Source organism: Notechis scutatus, chromosome 3 (assembly GCF_049901735.1).
Source record: "Notechis scutatus isolate UNSWTSFEM ecotype Mainland chromosome 3, rNotScu1.2, whole genome shotgun sequence".
In the NCBI taxonomy this organism is placed as follows: Eukaryota; Metazoa; Chordata; class Lepidosauria; order Squamata; family Elapidae; genus Notechis; species Notechis scutatus.
The window spans coordinates 35,646,563-35,666,426 of record NC_142011.1 but is presented as its reverse complement, the minus strand read 5'-3'; the positions used below and the strand labels follow the sequence as shown (position 1 = coordinate 35,666,426).

The following is a 19,864-nucleotide window of genomic DNA, read 5'->3' as shown; positions in this document are numbered from 1 at the left end:
TAAGGACCAGAATTCACTTTTGACTTGGTGCAAAAAATAAATCTCATGGCAAAAAATTTTTATTTATTTAATCTAGATGTAAATCTAAATTTAAACCAACTTTAATAACTGTAAATACATTAAATAGTACATTGGGATTACTCTTGAAATATTTAATAATTTTCCTTTCATGACAATTGTTAGAGGATTTGTAAGGCTTGGATGCAGCTTTGTGCTTTCCTGTTTTAAAAACTGAAACACTACAAATTCAATTAATAAATAATCTTTGTTTTTTTAAATATCAGTTGGACACGAATCCCTACCGAACACTTACTACGGGGCTCTCCACCTCCTCCCCAAAGGAGATATGGTCACACAATGGTTGCTTTTGATCGCCATCTCTATGTGTTTGGTGGTGCTGCAGATAATACATTGCCTAATGAACTTCATTGCTATGATGTTGACTCTCAGACATGGGAAGTTATCCAGTCAAGTCCAGATAGTGAGGTAAAAATATAATTAATTGCTTTTAATTACCTCTGCAAAATCTCTGATTTAACAAATTGATTTCATATGACAGATAGAATTATAAGGAAGAAAGAAATAGTATAAATACCAGTAGTATAAATGCTGTTATTAAACATGGAAAAAATCACCACTAGAATTTTAAAAAAAGATTATTATATTACAGCTTAGGAGGGAATAAAAATACTTATTCACTTAGGCCTTTTAGTGTTTGGGTGTTTTGATGTTGACTATGTTAAATGTTTAGTTTTTGTATGTTTTGTTTTAATGTTTGTTGTTTTATTGCACGTTTGTAAGCTTGTCAGATCCATTAAAGAAATGGATGGTATGCAATGTATATACATGAATAATTGGGGCTGTTCCTGGGTAAAAGGGGCATTTAATCACAGCTAGTTTACTGGTGAGAGGTGAGCATTATGAAGTGATAAACAAAGTGAGAGGTTTACTCTTCAGGGAATACCCACCCTTTCGTATGAATACTAAGATGCTAAGTGATCTGACAATTTTCTTTGGTTTGATGTTGGTTTTAGAAGTTTTTCTCTCTCTTTCTTTGTCTGTATTAAAAAGGTGCTACTCTCTTTAAATATGAACTGACCTGTATACAGTAGTATATCTATATATGGTAGTGGATCAGCATATGTACTGTATTTCCCACACAGTTGTGTTGAATCTTAAGCCTTGAAAACTGATTTTAGACCAGAAAATATTGGCTACAGAGCACCAGTGCGGAAAACTGAAGTTGTGGTTGTGCACCATAATATTTTTAAAGGGAATACAAAGTATTTTGCATTCTTTGTTTCTAGTTACCAACTGGAAGACTCTTCCATGCTGCAGCTGTTATCTGCGATGCCATGTATATCTTTGGAGGGACAGTGGACAATAACATCAGAAGTGGAGAAATGTATAGATTTCAGGTAATATATTGAAAGCATTGGTCATCGATTAATATAAGAAGATAAGAATTATTAGTTGAAGTTTTGACAGTGAACTTTAAAATATTTTGATATTTACTCTTTAGTATTTATTTAGCATAAAATTCCATTTTGGAGCATGATCTTTTGCTTAGGAAGAGACTGCTACATCTTATATCAAGAGTTGCAGAGAGATATATAATATTAAAAATGATTTTTTCTGGAATATGGTGGAAAAGTTTCCTTCTGTCTTTAGCGAGTAGAGATCTGATGTACAAGTTGAGAGCAATGTTAAAGTGCAGAGTTATCACACTAAGGAAGCATCAAGATCTAGCAGAGTTATTTTCATTTGCAGAAATTTAGGATCCAGCTCATGTGATTTCATATTTGAACTTGTGTTCTCCCACCACTTTTCCCACTATTTTTCTTTTTGTATAAAATTGAGTAGTTTCTGACATTGCAAGCTAATTTTATTCCTGGATCTTTTGAACAGTTTGTGTTGTAAATAGGTAATATTTCATATACATAACTTTTCCATGTAGAGTTGTTTCTATATGGTTGTGTTTCAAGAAACCACCTGCACCGGTGGCTCCCAACCTTTGGGGCTTGGTGGCCCAGCTGGGGGATCGAGGGGAACTAAGCTATGTAAGCAGCAGGCTGGTGAACAGACAGCCCTTGTAGGAGTGGCAGGCTGGCACACAGATGCACAACTCAACTTACACAAGCAGCAGACCAGCACACACACAGACAAGTGCCCACTAGCCTGCCATTCGCTCAAGTTGAGCTACGCACGTAGTTGTGCACTCCAGCCAGCCACTCTCACAGCCCAATTCTGAATAAGCCATGGCCCGGAAGTGAGCTGCAGCCCATTAGTTTCTTTCTCCTACTATTTATTGCCCATTTTCTGCATTCTGCATAGCATTTTCAGTTCTGAGGAAATAATATGAGGAATATGAATGTATGTGTGCATAAATTAATTAGGTCAAAGGTTTTTCTTGCTACTATTTCTTATGAAAATGTTGTAGAGCAAAGAGAGTTAAATCTTCTAGATAGTGTACCATTGTATCGGTTCAATGACATAAAGAGTTAATAACACTTATGTAATCTGTTCATGCCAAACTGTCATTCATAGCAATAAAACATTCCATTTCAGAGTATAACAAAGCAATAATTCTTGATTTCAGTTTTCTTGTTACCCAAAATGTACTTTACATGATGACTATGGAAGGCTATGGGAAAACAGGCAATTCAGTGATCTAGAATTTGTGCTTGGGGAGGTAAGTGAATTCTAATGACATGGCTGAAAAGTTTTCTCTGCAGGAAATATATGTATATATCATCTATTATTTATATACTATGTACTTTGTTATTTATCAATATAGTAGTATTAACTGCTGATAAGGGGCTTGGAAATATTTCCAGGGGCCATGCTGTGTATGATTTCCCTATTATTTTGATAAAGAAAAGCTTAGAAGAAAGATGAGAAAGTGAAAAATGTGTTCATATTACTACAAATCCTGCTTCCTTTTCCATGCTGTCTCCCTATTTCTGACAGAAAGAAGAGCGGGTCCGAGGGCATACAGCTATTGTCACAGCTCGCTGTAAATGGCTGAGGAAGAAAATTACACAGGCAAAAGAAAGGCTGAAACAAGTATGATTTATTACAAATATTTATTGGATCCCCATAATCCAATTTATCTTCTGGAGTAAATGAGGAAAATGTGTAAATTACTAATATTTAACCATAAAAATAAATTAGAATAAATATGTTTGTTTGCAGCAATCGGCTTTCCTCTCCAAGAATAAGTCTATCAGGCCATTTGTGGTTTGGTTACAGCAATATATTAGTGTAATAAGCATACAACAAAGGATATTACTACTAGAACTAACGAGAGAACTTAGCTAAAGTTTAATGAATATGTTCTCTTATTAACTCCATTTACAATAACTTTTGATACTTGAAACAAATGGATAGGAGGGTCACAGGCCACTAATATTAGTTATTGAGGAAAGAGCTGCAAATTGATGCTTTCATGTTGATTAGTTGAATCTGTCATATATAGAATCTAAAGGAATGGATGCTTTCAGTTAAAAAGTAATCTAGAAGTGATGATTGATTTCTTTTTTCAGTTCCTACAACAGGATATAATATTTGGGTAAATCTTAAAATATATACCATCATTAGATATAGTTTGCTATTTGTATTAGAGTCTCTCTTAATTTTAATAACCAGGTAAAACAAAAATAATGACAAATTTGTCTGGAACTTACGTATATGCAAGGCTATATAAATAACCATGTAATTGCTTCATTTTGCGGCATTACTTGGCTTACATAGACCTGACTTTTATGTATTTATTTTTGTCAAATTTAGATAAGCCTAACTTTTAGATAACGTTAACTCTAACTTTTCCCTCTCTTTATTAGAAATCTAAGCAAGAGGTAAATGAGGAAGGACAAGAGGTGCCCCAAAAGGAAATGGCAGGCAACAATGTAAAGATGGGTCGCCTGCAGCCGCTGCTGGAAGTGACAATCCGGGAAGCTGAAGCTCAGCCCTTTGAAGTGCTCATGCAGTTCCTCTACACAGACAAAATCAAATACCCACGCAAAGGTAGAATAGTAGAATGGATTCCTAGGAAAAGTAGTGCATGTTTTCCCTGTCTCTTTCTGGAATTCATCTTTCTAAGAAAGAAAAAAATTAAACGTGACTAGCGCCAGAGGCTTATGATACTAAAACCAAAAGCAAATTTCACGTGATCGCCATCTGCAGCAAATTTCAATATGCTTATGCCTGTGTGTCACAGACCAGACAAGAATATGGCTGTGCTTCTGATGATGTGTTCCCAACATGATTTGTGAAACTCTGAGCAAAATGTGCATTGGAAATCCTTAGCAATCGGGTAATAGCTTGAAAGATGCCTTTGCCTAACATTATAAGAAATGGTTGTAGGAAATATTTAAGAACCTTACATTCTTAAGGTTCTTAAAAATATTTTTAAAAATGTAAGAATCCCCAGCAGCAGTGAGGCTATGAATTCTCAGCTGAGATGTGTTGAGAAATTGTGCCTTTGAGCTTAAAGGAATACCAATAAGAAGAAAAAGGAAAGAAAGAGAGAGGGAGGGAAATGTCTTTGGAGGAGATGATAAGCCAAGTGTTTTCCTATATTGCACTCTTGAACCAGGAGGAGCCAGTTGAGATAAAGGCTTGAACAAAATGGTTATTTTATCACTTTATTATCCTTCCTCCAAGCAAATAGCCTAGTTAGAGAGCAGAATTTTTGTGATTAGATTTTTAAACAATAATTTTAAAAGCCTCTATGCAATGCCAGAACATGCGCTTTATAGGCCAGTGTTTCTAGATTAAGCTAGTAGCTGTCCAGCTTAAAGATTCATCTTGAAAGGCCTTTTTTGTGACCAGGAAACTGGAGAACTACTACTTGTCAGAATAAAGATAGTGTTTGACTTACAACCATTTGTTTAATGGCAGTCCAGATTTACAACAGCCTCAGAAAGGATGCTTTATGACCTACAAAGCCCTTCCAGATGTTGCAAAACATTGCACTCTTATCCCCACAGTCATATGATCAAAATCAGGATCCTTGGCAACCTGTTTGGACTTACAGCTAATTGCTAAACTCCACATGATCATGCGATTGCCATCTGTAGTCTTCTCTGCTGGGAGTTGGCTGAAAGAGCTGCCTATTGAGAAAATCTGAACTCCTTCGGTGGGATACAGGAACAACTGAAGGAGTTCCTTTCCAGTGCCAGAGAGGAGCTGAAATTCTTTGGCAGGCACCTCTTTCAACCAACTTCCAAAGACAAGAGGGAGCCAAAAATCTAAAAAGAGTTTAGAGAGACCACAGTAAAGTGCTGCAGTGCACACCTGGCTTGTACCTGGCCTCTCAGGGGCCCCACCACCCCATGAGATATCCTGCGCTACTCTAATGACCTGCCCTGTCATTTAATGACCATAACAGGGAATGCAGGGATTGTGGTAATTAAGTGAGGCAATTATGTAGGTATTAATGACTGCCACAATTTAAAGATTGTAATGGGCAGGCTCCATTGCAGTCATAGATTGAGGTCCACCTGTAGTCAGGGTGATACAGATAACTCCTTTTCCATCACAAAGTTTTTATCTTTTTGTACTTTACTGCTCTGTATTGCATTTCTTAGCATAAAGGAATGTAGATGCTTTAATAGCATTTTAATATAGGTTTTTAGAGATTCATTATTGCAATATTAATACTGGGAATCAAATAATTCTCTTTCCTGCCTGCTTTCTCACCTGTCGCATCGTTGCAGTATGTGCAATTAATTAATTAATTGTTACATAGGGCATGTGCAAGATGTTCTGCTAATCATGGATGTGTACAAGCTGGCTCTTAACTTCAAATTATCTCGATTGGAACAACTCTGTGTCCAATACATTGAGGCCTCAGTAGATCTGCAGAATGTACTTGTTGTATGTGAAAATGCAAACAAACTTCAACTGGATCAGCTGAAGGTAGGATTGTTGTTTTTTTAAAAAAAATCAGAGTCCAAGTGGTTAAAGCATAGGCCAGAAATCAGGAAATTTTGAATTCTAACCCTGTCTTGGGTACAAACCCAGCAGCATGATCATAGGTTAGTCACTGTCTGTAAATGTTAGGTAGGCGATGGCAAACCACTTCCAAAATCTTCCTAAGAAAACTGCAGGGACTTGTTCAACTAGTCAACACTAAATCTTGTGTGTGTGTGTGTGTGTGTGTGTGTGTGTGTGTGTGTGTAGAATTAATGAATTTTCATATATAAAACTGTTTCATTTTAAACTAACTTGAACATTCTGGTACTAGGCAATCAATTTTCAAGTACTTTTCCTGAACGAAGCCACCCATTCTTGCATGTGTTTCATCTTTTTTCCATTGTTCATGTATCAGTAAACTATGCAAATTTAAATTGTTTAAGAGAGATTCCAGCTCTATTGGGAAATAAAAAGGGACCTGGGACCTGATCCCATAGGTTAAATAAAATAGAAAAGTACATGTTGCAACTAAAGGAGAAGGTATGCAAGCCAATATTTTCCCCATTTAGAGAGACTCTGTTAAAGAACGTTGGTAAGAATCAAAAGAAAAGAGATAAACTGGCTGTGTAACTTCTGAATTTGAATCTTTCAGAATTAGCTTCTATAAATAGTGCATATTCATAGAGTTAACTGTAATGCTTGTGAAACATGTCATTTAAACTTTATTATATTCTAGAATTTTTTTATACTATATTGCAGAATTTTTTGAAATTGTAGAAAAAACATTCCAAACATGATTTTCTTACAACATGGATACATATGCTGCTGCTTTTTTTTTTAGGAACACTGTCTGAATTTTGTGGTAAAAGAATCACACTTTAATCAGGTAATAATGATGAAAGAATTTGAACATCTTTCTTCATCTTTGATAGTAGAAATAGTACGAAGAAAGCAGCAACCTCCATTTCGAACACATTCTGATCAGCCTCTTGATATCGGTAATGTATCTTCCATCCAAGATGAAATATTGTTTTCACGCTATGGTCTGTGTATAAATTATAGAAGTCTAGAATACAGGATAGAATTAAAGTTCATAAATGTTCAGTTTTGAAATAAAATGAATTTGAAAACATAAGTAAGAGTCTGTACAATTTTGTAGGTTGGGAAAAAGAATGGATGATTCCAGGGCTTAATGATGGCCTAATCAATAAATGATCAATCATTTACTTAATGATGGCCTAATCAATAAATGTTTGGAGAAAGATATATTAATTTAACCTCCAAATACTGTCTTAGATAAAAGAGCTGAATTACAGTGCAGGTGTTCTACAGAGTATAAGCGAAAAGAATAACCATTACATCCTACAGGTAGTCCTTGACTTATGACCACAATTGACATCACAATTTTGGTCTCTAAGTTATGCAGTCATTAAGTGAGTCATCATGTGACCAGACCTGATTATACGTTACCACGGTTGTTAAGCAAATCATGAGGCTGATAAATGAATCATGCAGTTGTTAAGCGAATCTGGCTTCCCCCATTGAATTTGCTTGTGGGAGGCCGGCTGGGAAGGTTGCAAATGGCTGCAAGACACTGCAACTGTTGTAAATGTGAGTTGCTTGTTCTAAGTGCCTGAATTGCAATCATGTGACTGTAGGACCATAAATTTGAGGAAATAACTGGCTTTTTTCAGTGCCATCGAAACTTCAAACTGTTGTTAAAAATGGTAATAGGTTGAATAATATCTGGAGAAGTACCTACATGGACATAGCTTGTCTAATTGCCACTTATTGCTAAAACTGATATGGTGTTCTCTTTAAATTCAAAGCCACAGTATTTTGCAGGGTGATAATGATAATCCTTTGGTCATTCTGTAGGAGGAAAAATGAAAATGTGTTTTTCATATCTCCAATTATATTTTCCAAGTATATGTGCTAATCTCTGACACTGCTGATTATGATCAGGATGAAAAAACTTACCCCTATGAGAAGTAATTAATATTTTGCCAATTAAAAAACTCCCCAGGTATAAGCTTTCTGATGTTCAGCGACTGTGCAGTAATTCGTATCTGTTAACTATTTTGCTTAGCTAATCAATTTGTCATCTCAGAATTTAGAAGGAATGCAATAATACCTTGTAGCTTAACTTTGGCTTTAAAAAAATGATTCAGGTTGTGTAAGAGACAGGGAAACAGAGAAACTGGAAAAAAAAGTCTTCCTGGTAGAAGGCAATTGCAAATTGTTGCCAAGAAAACATTGTTGCCAAGAAAACTACATGGACATATCTATAGTCAGTAACTTGACTTTGGGGATTTGGTATCTTAGATTATCAAATATTAACGAAATTCCTTGATGGCATTGCACTGAAACGGTGGATACATAATTGCAAGTAACTTCTAGCTGTTCTGATGTAACTAAGTCAATGATTTTCAACATCTTGGGCAAACCTTTATGGTCCTGTGTGTGCAGGAACCTCGTTGATTCAGGATATGAAAGCCTATTTGGAAGGTGCTGGTCTAGAATTCTGTGATATCATTCTACTATTAGATGGTCATCCAAGACCAGCTCATAAAGCTATTCTTGCAGCCCGCTCTAGGTATGTTTTACATTTTAATAATCTATGATATAAAATTATACAGATGTTAGAATATAACTTTTTATTTTGACTTCTTTTTATTATAAAAATTAGGCCCAAGCTACAGAGCAAAATAGAAATTTTGATAAGAAATGTTGAATAATTGTATCTATTTAAATTTATTATTTATTTATTCATCCAGCCAGCTATTCATTTATTCAGTTTTCTGAACTTCCCATCTGCCCCGAGAGGGAGTATGAATAAAAACCTTGCACAATGTGTAAGTTTAAAAACATTGTAAATTGGTTGCATTTGAGAAACAAAATGTTTAAAAGAGGAATTTAAAAATGCTCCAGTATTTCATTCTCTGCTCTTTATTTTGTTTGTTGAACAACCAACGAGTGACACAATTTTATGAGAAAAAGCAAGTATGGAATCAACCATATGGTTCAACTGGTTTTTTTTTTCTTTTTTCTCTAGTTACTTTGAAGCCATGTTTCGTTCTTTTATGCCAGAAGATGGCCAAGTTAATATTTCAATTGGTGAGATGGTGCCAAGCAAACAAGCGTTTGAATCTATGTTACGATATATTTATTATGGTGAAGTGAATATGCCTCCTGAAGATTCCCTGTATCCTTTATCTGGCTTAATATGTTATTTGTGTTAAGTATTACAACAGAGATGCTCAGTGTTTTCTAGCTGAGGGCACACTCTTTCCATGATGTGCCAGGGACCACAAACCCAAGTGGTGCCAGGACAAAACCCACATTAATTACAGGTAACTTAATACTCTCCAGATTTTTTTTTACTATTTCCCCCTTCCATTACATTCAAAATTGCAACTTTAAAATCTCGGGGGATTGTACCCAAAGCTTAAAAGACTAACCTGTGGCTCATTTTATACAACTTCGGATGCAGAATTATATATAAATTAGTTTATAATTATTTGGTAATAAATATCCTGGATAGGGCTTCAATGAGGATAGAAGAGAAGAGGAAAAATAAATGCTTACTATAGGTATTCTATTTAATGAATGTTAATTCCAAAGTTTATAACAGGATCTTTTTTCCTGTCAACTTGTCCCTAGTCTACTAAGGCTGGAAATCTGACTTGGTAGCTTTAAAATACTCAATAGTTGCAGGAAGGAAATGGAGCCTCCATATTTTCATTTTTCTCCTTCCTGTTGGAAAGCTCTTCATCTCCTGAAAGTTCACCTCAAGTAGATTCTGATTCCTACTGAAAATGGAAGGAACATCACAGTCAGACCTAGGACCAGTCCACTAATTTTCCACTATTGAGATTAGAGTTCCTCAGGCAAGGAGATTTTTGGTGGCTCACCATAAGAAGTAATCTTCTATGAACACATCAATTCTGAGCTTTTATTTTGCTTACACCAGCTCCTTTTTGTGTATTTGAGTTCACAGAGAATTGGGAAACAGCTGCTGCACATATAATATAGCTGAAATGGCAGCAATGTGCATGGCCCAGAGCCAAAGACAATTTTCAAGAAGGCAACCAGCTGCAATTATAACAATAACACACTAGAGAGAATATAAGCAGAGATCAAACCTTTGTTTGTCCTTATTGCTATTCTGTTTCAGTTTATGATACTTGCATCCTTACAATATGAAACACGAATTCTCTTTAACTGTTTTTTTTAGCTATCTCTTTGCTGCCCCTTATTATTATGGGTTCTATAATAATCGTCTTCAAGCATATTGCAAGCAGAATCTGGAAATGAATGTTACTGTGGAAAATGTGCTTCAGGTAATTGCTACTAATGAATCAATTTGGAACTAAGTGTAATTATCTCTTAATACATTTTTTTCTGGGAATAATCAATTGAAAGTTCCAAAAATAAATACTGCATAGTTTGCAAGATTAGACTGATTAGTTTCTGATTAGTCTGTCTTATCGTCTACCTATCTCTATGGTTGGTATGGAGTTCAATGCATTTCCTTTTTGTAATTATTAATTACAAAAAATATATTACAAAAATTGTAATATACAAATCCTTAACGTATTTTAAAACAAAGATGATAAAGAATATATCTCCTAATTAGAAAAAAATGTGGCTTGTTCATTAAATATTTCTAAATATATAATTGTAGTGAATTCCCAATTCCCTTTTTTCTTTACTGATTTTATGCAAGAATGGAAGATAAATTATACATTGTGCAGGTTATAATATTACAGTCCCCTTCCATTCATATGAATCATTTCAAATCAAGGAAAATGGCCAATTGACAAACCACCAGATGACTTCAGATTATGTAGGACAAATCTCAGTATCTAAATGTCCCCATGCTCTGAAGAATCCCTGGGAGGCCAGAGCTATCATCTATTTCCCCAATAGTGTAAAGCTGATATGTCATTAAATTAGTCCATGCCATTAAAAAATGGTGCATATTAACTACCTGCTGCAATGTCTATGGAGATTCTCAGTCATCCAGGTCATGGCTGTTTCTGTTTTTTTCTTTGAAGACGTTTTGCTTCTCATCCAAGAAGGTTCTTCAGCTCTGACCGGATGGTGGGGAATGAAGTCAGAGCTGAAGAAGCTTCTTGGACAAGAAGTGAAAGGTCTTCAAAGAAAAAACCAGAAAGTCCGGCTGTCTCTTGAAAAAGCACCTTTGGGACTACCTACTGCAATGCTTTTATGAAGCTTTACAAAGTTAATCTTCAGTAAAGTCTATTCATATGTATATTTAGGGCTGCAAAGAGATTTGGTTTGAAAGCAAAATGTGGTTTGGAGAGTGTCTATAAGCACATGCCATTTGTTGGAAATACAAGTAGTCCTCTTCTTATGACCAGTCACCTAGCAACTATTCAAAGTTAGGAAAGATCACCTCAAAGATACTTACGACCCAGTCCCAAAGTTAGGTCACTCTTGCACTCATTCGCTCTTACCGCCTAGTACAGAGATGCTGCAGCATGCCACCACCACCACCACCCATTCCCCTCCCCACCCTGATTCTGCCCTGCTGGGTCCCCACAGGCACTGGGCCTGCTTTGCCAACTCAGTGGGTTCCACACACTTCTCCCCACCCCATCACTCACTCACCTTTTAAAGACCTCTAGAGCTCAGGAGGTTGGGGTAGGGAAGAAGCGCAGGCTGCTCCATTGCTGGGCCACACGATACAATCTTGCAAGTGGCTATCTTTTTCTCAGCAAAAAATAAGACTGGCAAACCTCTGTTTTTCTTTCTTCATTAGACACTGGCTTTAGCTCTCCCAGCATTAGTATTACATTAGCACAGTATTACTGTTAGCTTAGACGCTTTATTTAACAGCCACTGCGACCTATGACTGTAATGAGCAGGCTTTATTACAGTCATATCTTGAGGATTACCTATATTTTAAAGCTACCATGCCTTTTCTTGACATTTAATGCCTAATTTCCACAACTTCTGCTCTCAAAAGTATTGTTAGTTTAAGATGTTCATTCCAGTTTTTGCATGTATGCTACAAATCACATTTTTCATCTGCACAGCCCTAACATTCAAGCTTATAGAGTCCTTTTGATGCAAGAAACTTGCTTTTCCCCCCAGATTTTAGAGGCAGCTGATAGGACTCAAGCACTGGACATGAAGAGACACTGCCTATATATCATTGTTCACCAGTTCACCAAGGTTGGTTGGATGTTTTCTGGGGTTCTGGGCATCTGCTGTCCTCTTTCACTGCCATGGTTGAAAACAGCTTAAGGTAGTCCTCAGTTTCATTCTTGTTGCTCCCTTTGGATTGTTTGCTATGCATTTTTAATCTGCCTTGATTAATCTTCAGTGTTCCTTACCCAATGTCTCCCTTTAAATGTTAACTGTTCTTTGTTCTTCTGTTAGTATTGGTCTTGTAACATATTGATACATATAGGTGTATCTATGTGTATGATATTTATATTTAATTATTTATAGGAGGAATAAGTTTCCTACAATTAAGATAGTAGTATTATAGTTAAATTATATATTATATTTACATTGTTTACAAGTATGAAATTAATTCTAGAGAATCCAAGAAGAGTTTAGTTATATGTTTTGTTTTGTTTTTAGTGTATAGCATACACCAGGAAAGTCTACAGTGCTTTTTAACCACAGAGTAGTTTGGTAGCCTAAAACTGTTAGTTCATTTTGTTCATGTATGTGCACTATCCATGATACACCACAGGGGGACGAACCAGCTTTGTGCCAGCTGGCTAGCAGTATTTTGGGGGGAGGTGTTGGGTCATCTGGGTTTTCTTCTGCCGATCTTGCCTCGCATTTGGACAGGTCTGGCGCTGGCTTCCAGATGAAACACTGCTAGCTTTTCCCCAAAGTGGTTCCTATTTATCTTCTTGCATTTTTACATGCTTTCAAACTGTTAGGTTGACAGAAGCTAGAAGGAAATGATGGGACCTCACTCCGCCAGTTGGTCCTGTGGGCTTGAACTAGTGTAGTACTAGCCCTCTCTGACTGACAGGTCTATCTGTTTAAGTCGCTGCACTGCTGTGGCCACTTATGTTTTGTTAATAGTAGCTCTTCCAGTAGCATAACTCATCTATGCAATATTATAATCATTATATTTCAAGGTCAATTTCTGTATATTGCATAGCTAGACAAAGATAGGAACAGCTCCTATGTTTCATTAATAGTAGCTCCTCCTATCTTTGTCCAGCTATGCAATGTATAAAAATTGACCTTGAAATATGTAATGGTTATGATATAGCATATATGAGTTACATGATCAGAGGGAAAATAATTCAAAATCCACAGCACAAATGTATTGGGGTTAAAGAAAGATACAGCATTTAATTGCAATAGGATCAATTGGAAGCCACAGATATATTTATTATTACTTTTTCTTTTCAGGTTGGTTGCAATGCAGTTCTACAATGCTAAACTTGTAGAAATATTCTGTAATACACAGATTGACTGATATTTGGGAAGTTATTAAGAAATTTTCCAACTAAATCCAAACTATATTTCCATTATAAAAACATTTTAAAATTAGAAATTGGCTTTGGAGATTGGATTTATTGTATTAGCTATTTTTTAAAAAAATTATTTAAATTTTTACAACACTATAAACATGTTAATATTTTAAGATTTCATCTGTTAAAAGCCATTGTTTAAATGTCTTTTCTATTGATTTTTTGAGATTCTCTTCACTAGTTTTCAAAAGCTATATCTTGCATAATTATGCAGACATGAGAGTTAGAACAAAGGAATAGAAAATCTTAAATGTTGATTGTTTCTTCTCATTATTGCTAAACTTGCTTGTTTCATGGAAAGTAAAACATGTTCCATTACATTAGTTTTCTGTTTTAAGATTAGATTCATTTTGCTCACTTGAAGAAATAAAATATTAATTTGTACAAAACATATTACTGGATTCCTAGTAATAACAAATCATTTTCCCTTTCTTGAAGGTATCCAAGCTGCCAAATCTTCGGTCTCTCAGTCAGCCTCTTCTACTTGACATCATAGAATCATTAGCAAATCACATATCAGACAAACAGTGTGCTGAGCTTGGAGCAGATATTTAAGATTTTGTTTATTCTGTATCTTGCATATTTTCTTCTAAGAGGTTACACTCTTCCTAAATATAAAGATATTTAATCTTTGTTATCAACACATGTTGAAGTGGTAAGAAGCCTTGATGAAGTCATCTTGTGTGAGATGAGTGGCCATATACATTTGATAAAATAAATACATAAATAAAGCAGGAAACTTTTGAAAATATGATACTTTTGACTTTCTAAATATACATTTGAGCTGTATTATTTGGATTATAGGCATGTGAAGGCTACAAATTGTTATGTCTGATAGAATATATATCTCCATTGTTATTGATGAGTATTGATAATACACTTTTGATTCTTTGTCAAAACAATGTTGCTTAATTGAAAATTTCAAGCACTTGTTCAGACAATCTCCAAGAATTGGATTCAGCTGAATGGACCAAAAAATGTTATACACGTAGACATATTGGGATGATTAAGGTATAAAAAGGAAAGGAATACTGTTCTTTCCAAAAACAGGTTATGCAGTAAAACAACAATAGTATACCTCTTTCTTTAGCAGTATAATATGTTATCAAAGATTTTCTTCAGAATACTGAATTGCCACCCCTTTTGCAGCACTTGTCTCTTTATGTGTTTCCTAAAAAGTTTGTTGTACTTTTATTTATTGTTATATTATGAGCCTCCCAGAGTCCTTTGGAAGTTGGGTAGGTCCTAAATCAAAATAAATGAATTGTAGTAAATTTATGAAGTTATACTAAGTGACAATATAGACATGGAATCTTAAAAACCTTTTTGTTTAAAATTAACTGCACATTTCAACTCTTTTGTTGTTGTTTTTCTCTAGATACTTTTACAGACCTGCTTTGTTTATTAAGCCTATCTGAATAAAACAACTTCAGTTTTCTAAAAGGGCATATTTTATGGAAAGAAATACATGTTTCTGTTTGTTTTAGTTTACCAGAAGCTCAACAACTCTACAAGCAGTCCTTGACTTATATCTCTTTGTTTAACGATGATTCAAAGTCACAACAGCCTTAGAAAAAGTGCTTACATCCTATGCTCACATCTATGAATATCATTCCACCTCCATGGTCACATGATCGCAGTTTGGGTCCTGGAAAATTGGTTCACATATATAACGTTGCAATGTCCTGCAGTCACGTAGTCATAATTTGTAAACTTTTTTGCCAGTTTCTAGCAAAATGAATCCATTGGGTAGGTTGGATTTGCTTAACCATGGATTCACTTAATAACCATGGCAAAAATGGTTGTTAAATTGGGTCCAGTCAAATGATGACTCATTTTATCATTTTAACCCAAATTATGATGGCAATTCCAGTCCCAATAATGGTTGTCAGTCAAGCATTACCTGTATCTCAGATTGCAAAACTAAACCTGGAAATTTCACATGCAGCAGTAATACAAGAAGAATATTTTAGAAGTATAAAGTATTTGCATAAACTGATTGCTTTTATTGTGATTGAGGATGCTAATGAATCAGTATTAGCAAGCATGTATTGATGTAAAACTTAAATTTATCTGAAGAAATCTGACCGGCATATTTTTTAGTAATCTGTTTCATATATATATATTCAATTAACAGTAATCTGTTATTTTTCAACCTTGGCAGCTTGAAAATGAGTGACCTTCAACTCCCAGAATTCCCCAGCTTACCTGCTTGCTGGAAAATTTGGGGAATTGAAGTCTACAGATCTTCAAGTTTCTAAGTCTGAGAAGCACTTGGATAGTTAGTGAAACATATCAGATGTTGTGAATTATAGTTCCCAGCATTCATTGTCACTGGCTGTGCTGGGGCTACTAAGATGCTTCTATTTAAAAAAAAATATAAGTCCAATAAGTTGCTGTAGATGGAACAATTTTTATCCTATTTACCCTTGCTCAAAAACAAATTAATAGCAGTACCTTCATAATCTTAATATCTAGGGAATGTCCTTATTGATATTTTAACTAGTATTTTGCTGATTCAGATTCATGTCTGCATTTGTCTTAAATTTCAGTTGGCCTCGATACTTTCAACTAATTTGAAACATCAACTAATTTTAAAATTATGTACTTTTAATTGGTTAATTAAAATATGTATATGTCTACCATCCTAAAACCAAAGTTTGGGTGGCTCACAACCAAAGCATAATATATATTTAAACAGCAGAAACAGAAAACAAAAATCTAGGAACAGAAGAACCTGGCACCACAATCAAACTTCCCCAGTGCAGCTCTCAATAATATTCACCTTTGACTTCATCCTATCCCAATGCCTGAGAGAAAAACCACCTCTTGTGTGCTTTCTGGGAGGTTAAAAATGTAGGCTTTCAAAGGGAAAAGTATTCCATAAGGCAGGGGCTACGACAGAAAAGGCAGACTTTCTAACCCTTGCAAGATAGCATAGCACTTAGACTTATATACTGCTTCGCAGTGCTTTACAGCCCCCCTTAAGTAGTTTACAGAATCAGCATATTGCCCCCAACAATCTGGGTCCTCATTTTACCACTTTGGAAGTGAGAATCAAACTGCTGAACTGCTAGCAGTCAGCAGTATTAGCCTGCAGTACTGCATTCTAACCACTATGGCATCACAGCTCTTAATGGTAATGAGAAGATCTAGACTGCCTATTTTATCTGAACTGATGAGATAGGCAGATATTGTCAGGGGAAGGTGGCCTTGTTACATTTTATATATGATTTTATTAAGCTTTTTAAAAAGCAGGAAAAAAACAATGCAAACTAATTTATAAAATAATTTATAAAGAACAAAGAGAAAGGGAAAACTACAAGAAAAAATAGAAAAAAAGATACAAAGAAGCAGCTTCTGATATTCCTCACAGCAGCTATAAGCGCAATTATATTTTAACCTCACTTTAAAGTTACATCATGATATTGGTTTTTTCTGTAATCTATCCTGCCTATCAAAGCATAAATCACAAGTTTATTTTTTTCATTTTCATACTAAATGTAAAAAACAGTTCTCCAGGCAAAAATACATTTACAATTCATAGTTAGGCTAAGATGATAGAAAAGTCAATACCTTCATGCCCAATGTGGAATCCTCCTCAATGCCTTATATCTGCTGTGACAATCTCGTCTGTCATTGTCACTTCCATTTGCATTCTCTCCAAATCTTTACAATTTTTTCTTGCCTTCTGTACAGAGTTCAATCTCAATCTCTGTGGTTTAAAAGTAAAAATCACTCTTTCTAATTTACCAGATCTAAATGGAATTTTCTGTACCATGTCTCACACTGTTGCAGCAAATTTTTGAATCCTTCACTGTTATTTTTCATGGGCATATAGAACTGTATGGATGAATTGCAGAGATGGCCTTTCTTCCCCACCGTAGAAGAATTGTAAGTGCTTGTCTAATGCAATCCATAAAACTTACTTTGCAAAATATGAAAATCATATCATTTTCAACTATAAGCAATTTAGTACAATATCTAGCTTATTGATTGAGGAAGGAAAGGAATTTCCATGCTATAAATTAATGTTCCAAAAAAGGAAGAGAGCTGGAGCTTTGTCCATTGAAGACTATAGATACTATCAATTTGGAAATCTGACGTTCTTGGAATTTCATTTTGCCAGGATTTGCATTAACACTGACTCCATTGATTGTGCCCAAATATAGTTTTCTTCATGGCTACATATTGTATTCTCGGTCACCTTAGTACTAATATTTCACAGAAGTAATATATTAAGAAGAAATGCCTGCAAGGTAAGAGTGATAAGATGACATTAAAATGTACTAAAAGTAAACAGTATTACTTTAAAACTATCTTAAAACAACCTGCATGTTTAAAGTAAAATACATTTAAGTTTTAAAAATAATGTAAAATTACACCCAATATCTATCTCAACATTCACGCTGGCACATTCCTCGTTTTTTTTCTAAATACAAAGTTCAGCAAAATATTCTAAAGACCTATGGAAATAGCAGCTTATGCAGCAGCTTCAAATAGATTTCCCCCTAGAATACTACTTCATTATTTGTTTAGAGACATCGTGACATTTTCATTTCCAAAAATTAAATAAAATCTTATAGAAAAATGTTGAGCATAATTTTACATACCAACTCCACTCCCAATACATAATTTTTTTAAAAATGGATTGGGATCCTTTTATGTGCAGTTGTTATATATTTATAGGGAAGGGGGCTATAATTTTAAGAAAAAATCCTTTGGATTATTTATAAAAATGCTTATGAATTTACTTTATTGAGTCTCCTTAAAAATCTTTATAACATTTAAGGTGAGATCACAGGCATTTGATATATCCATGATAAAACTATTCTCTTGTATTTAAACTGTTAAAAACAAGTCATATGATACATTATCAGTTGATTTCTATTTTTTCAGTGATTAAGTAACAAATGAAGTGGATTTTATTCCATGAAAACGTATACTGTTATACATATACAGTATTTAGAGTGCAATAATACGGTGTCAGCCTTTGTAGTTTTAAGTTAGAGCATAAGAATATCTGCATTTACAACTTCAACATTTTATGCTTGAATAAATGAGTTATGAATACCTATCACTACACAGAGCTAAATATTCTCTTTTTATTTATTCAATTTATTTATTTCAATTTATTCAATATGCTGGATATATATTGAGGAAGGTATTTACAAAAAAAAAGTGTGTTTTTAAACCTGGAGCAAGAAACATCAATAACTTGCATTAATACTGATGACATTATTGATAGGTGAAAATGGAAATGAAGTTCTAGTAAGGAAAGTGGAGTACAGTGAACAAATGTTAACTTTATGATAACCTTAATGATTAAGGTTAACTATAAAGAAGACCAAGCTAATGACAACAGGACTTGACAGTACAACCTTGGAACAACCTTGGAATTGACACTAAAGATACTGAAAGTGGTTGATTCTGCCTTTAGGATTGACTCAACAATAAAAGTAATATGCTGCAAACTGGCACTTTGTATAGTCATAATGGAAAAGATTACTCAAATGTATTATGCAACCATCATATTCCCTGTGATACTCTATGAAGGGGGAAGTTGAAATTTGAAGAAGATAGTTGTGGCAACAACACAAAGCGAGGTTCTTCCTTCCAAGAACAAAGACACTATTTAGCCTTTTCACAATTAGCCAAGGTTGGCTAGGGGCTCCTAACTTGCTGTATTCATAATAAAAAGCAAATATCTTCACAATTGGCTATGCCATCTCAGAGGAATAAAATAATGTTTTGACTTAATTTTAGCTTCTCATTTCTTAGAACCAAAAGGGGCAAATCTTTATGATTAAACTTATTTCAATGCCTCCACTATCATAATTAGGAACATTTGGGAGACAAAACATTTCTTAACAACACCATAGTCCTGAAAATGGATTTTGAGGCTGAGGCTGAAGCCCTAGGTAGGTGGGCTTGATAGGAAACCGAACAGCATTCAGCACCCTTCTGTTGAGGATATTTGCACAGGTCTGAGCTGATGTTTTGAGTTTGCCTATACAACTCACCAGATTGCAAGTTGAAGGACAAGTTTTTAATTAATTCAAAAGCTGCGAATTGCCACCCGTACTCACCAACAACTTCTAAACGGTTTCCTGCCCATCGCAATCCGCAGATCCAAGCTAACTTTTCATCGACTCAAATCAGCCGCTTCTGTTGCTAACGCGTTTTGCTGTTCTTGCCGAAATCTGCCTTGCGCCCATTTAGGCTTTTCCCGTAGTTTCTGGCTTAGCTTCCCCTCTTTCGCCACCCCAACCTCTCCCGCCCCTTAAAGACTTTTTTTGTTATTACCTCAAAGAACTGAGCGGGGTTGAGTTGCATCGCATCCTTATCCCACCTCTCCGGCCGAAGCGCATGCGCGGTCGGCCAGGCCCTGCTCTCGCTGCCTGAGCGGG

At 35.1% G+C, this 19,864-nt stretch overlaps 1 protein-coding gene and 1 long non-coding RNA gene across 3 annotated transcripts in view; one reads left to right on the top strand and one right to left on the bottom strand.

Annotated features, from left to right (window-relative positions):
* The window catches only part of LZTR1 (leucine zipper like post translational regulator 1), a 25,289-nt gene extending 10,392 nt beyond the window's left edge, over window positions 1–14,897 (top strand). The window contains exons 9-20 of one of the 2 annotated variants that reach the window (XM_026680848.2): window positions 285–486; window positions 1,308–1,418; window positions 2,600–2,692; window positions 2,971–3,066; window positions 3,843–4,026; window positions 5,753–5,922; window positions 6,761–6,917; window positions 8,389–8,515; window positions 8,975–9,124; window positions 10,157–10,262; window positions 12,043–12,123; window positions 13,893–14,897. In XM_026680848.2, the coding sequence (XP_026536633.1) occupies window positions 285–486; window positions 1,308–1,418; window positions 2,600–2,692; window positions 2,971–3,066; window positions 3,843–4,026; window positions 5,753–5,922; window positions 6,761–6,917; window positions 8,389–8,515; window positions 8,975–9,124; window positions 10,157–10,262; window positions 12,043–12,123; window positions 13,893–14,009 (1,594 nt within the window). In that variant the 3' untranslated portion in view covers window positions 14,010–14,897. Of the gene's footprint in view, window positions 1–284; window positions 487–1,307; window positions 1,419–2,599; window positions 2,693–2,970; window positions 3,067–3,842; window positions 4,027–5,752; window positions 5,923–6,760; window positions 6,918–8,388; window positions 8,516–8,974; window positions 9,125–10,156; window positions 10,263–12,042; window positions 12,197–13,892 lie in introns of both variants that reach the window. The other variant, XM_026680849.2, reaches the window with a different exon arrangement.
* Window positions 13,930–19,864, bottom strand: LOC148131140 (uncharacterized). The gene is made up of 2 exons (XR_015748478.1): window positions 19,761–19,864; window positions 13,930–17,706 (listed from the first exon to the last, which is right to left on the bottom strand). It is a non-coding gene; the product is annotated as an uncharacterized LOC148131140 (long non-coding RNA).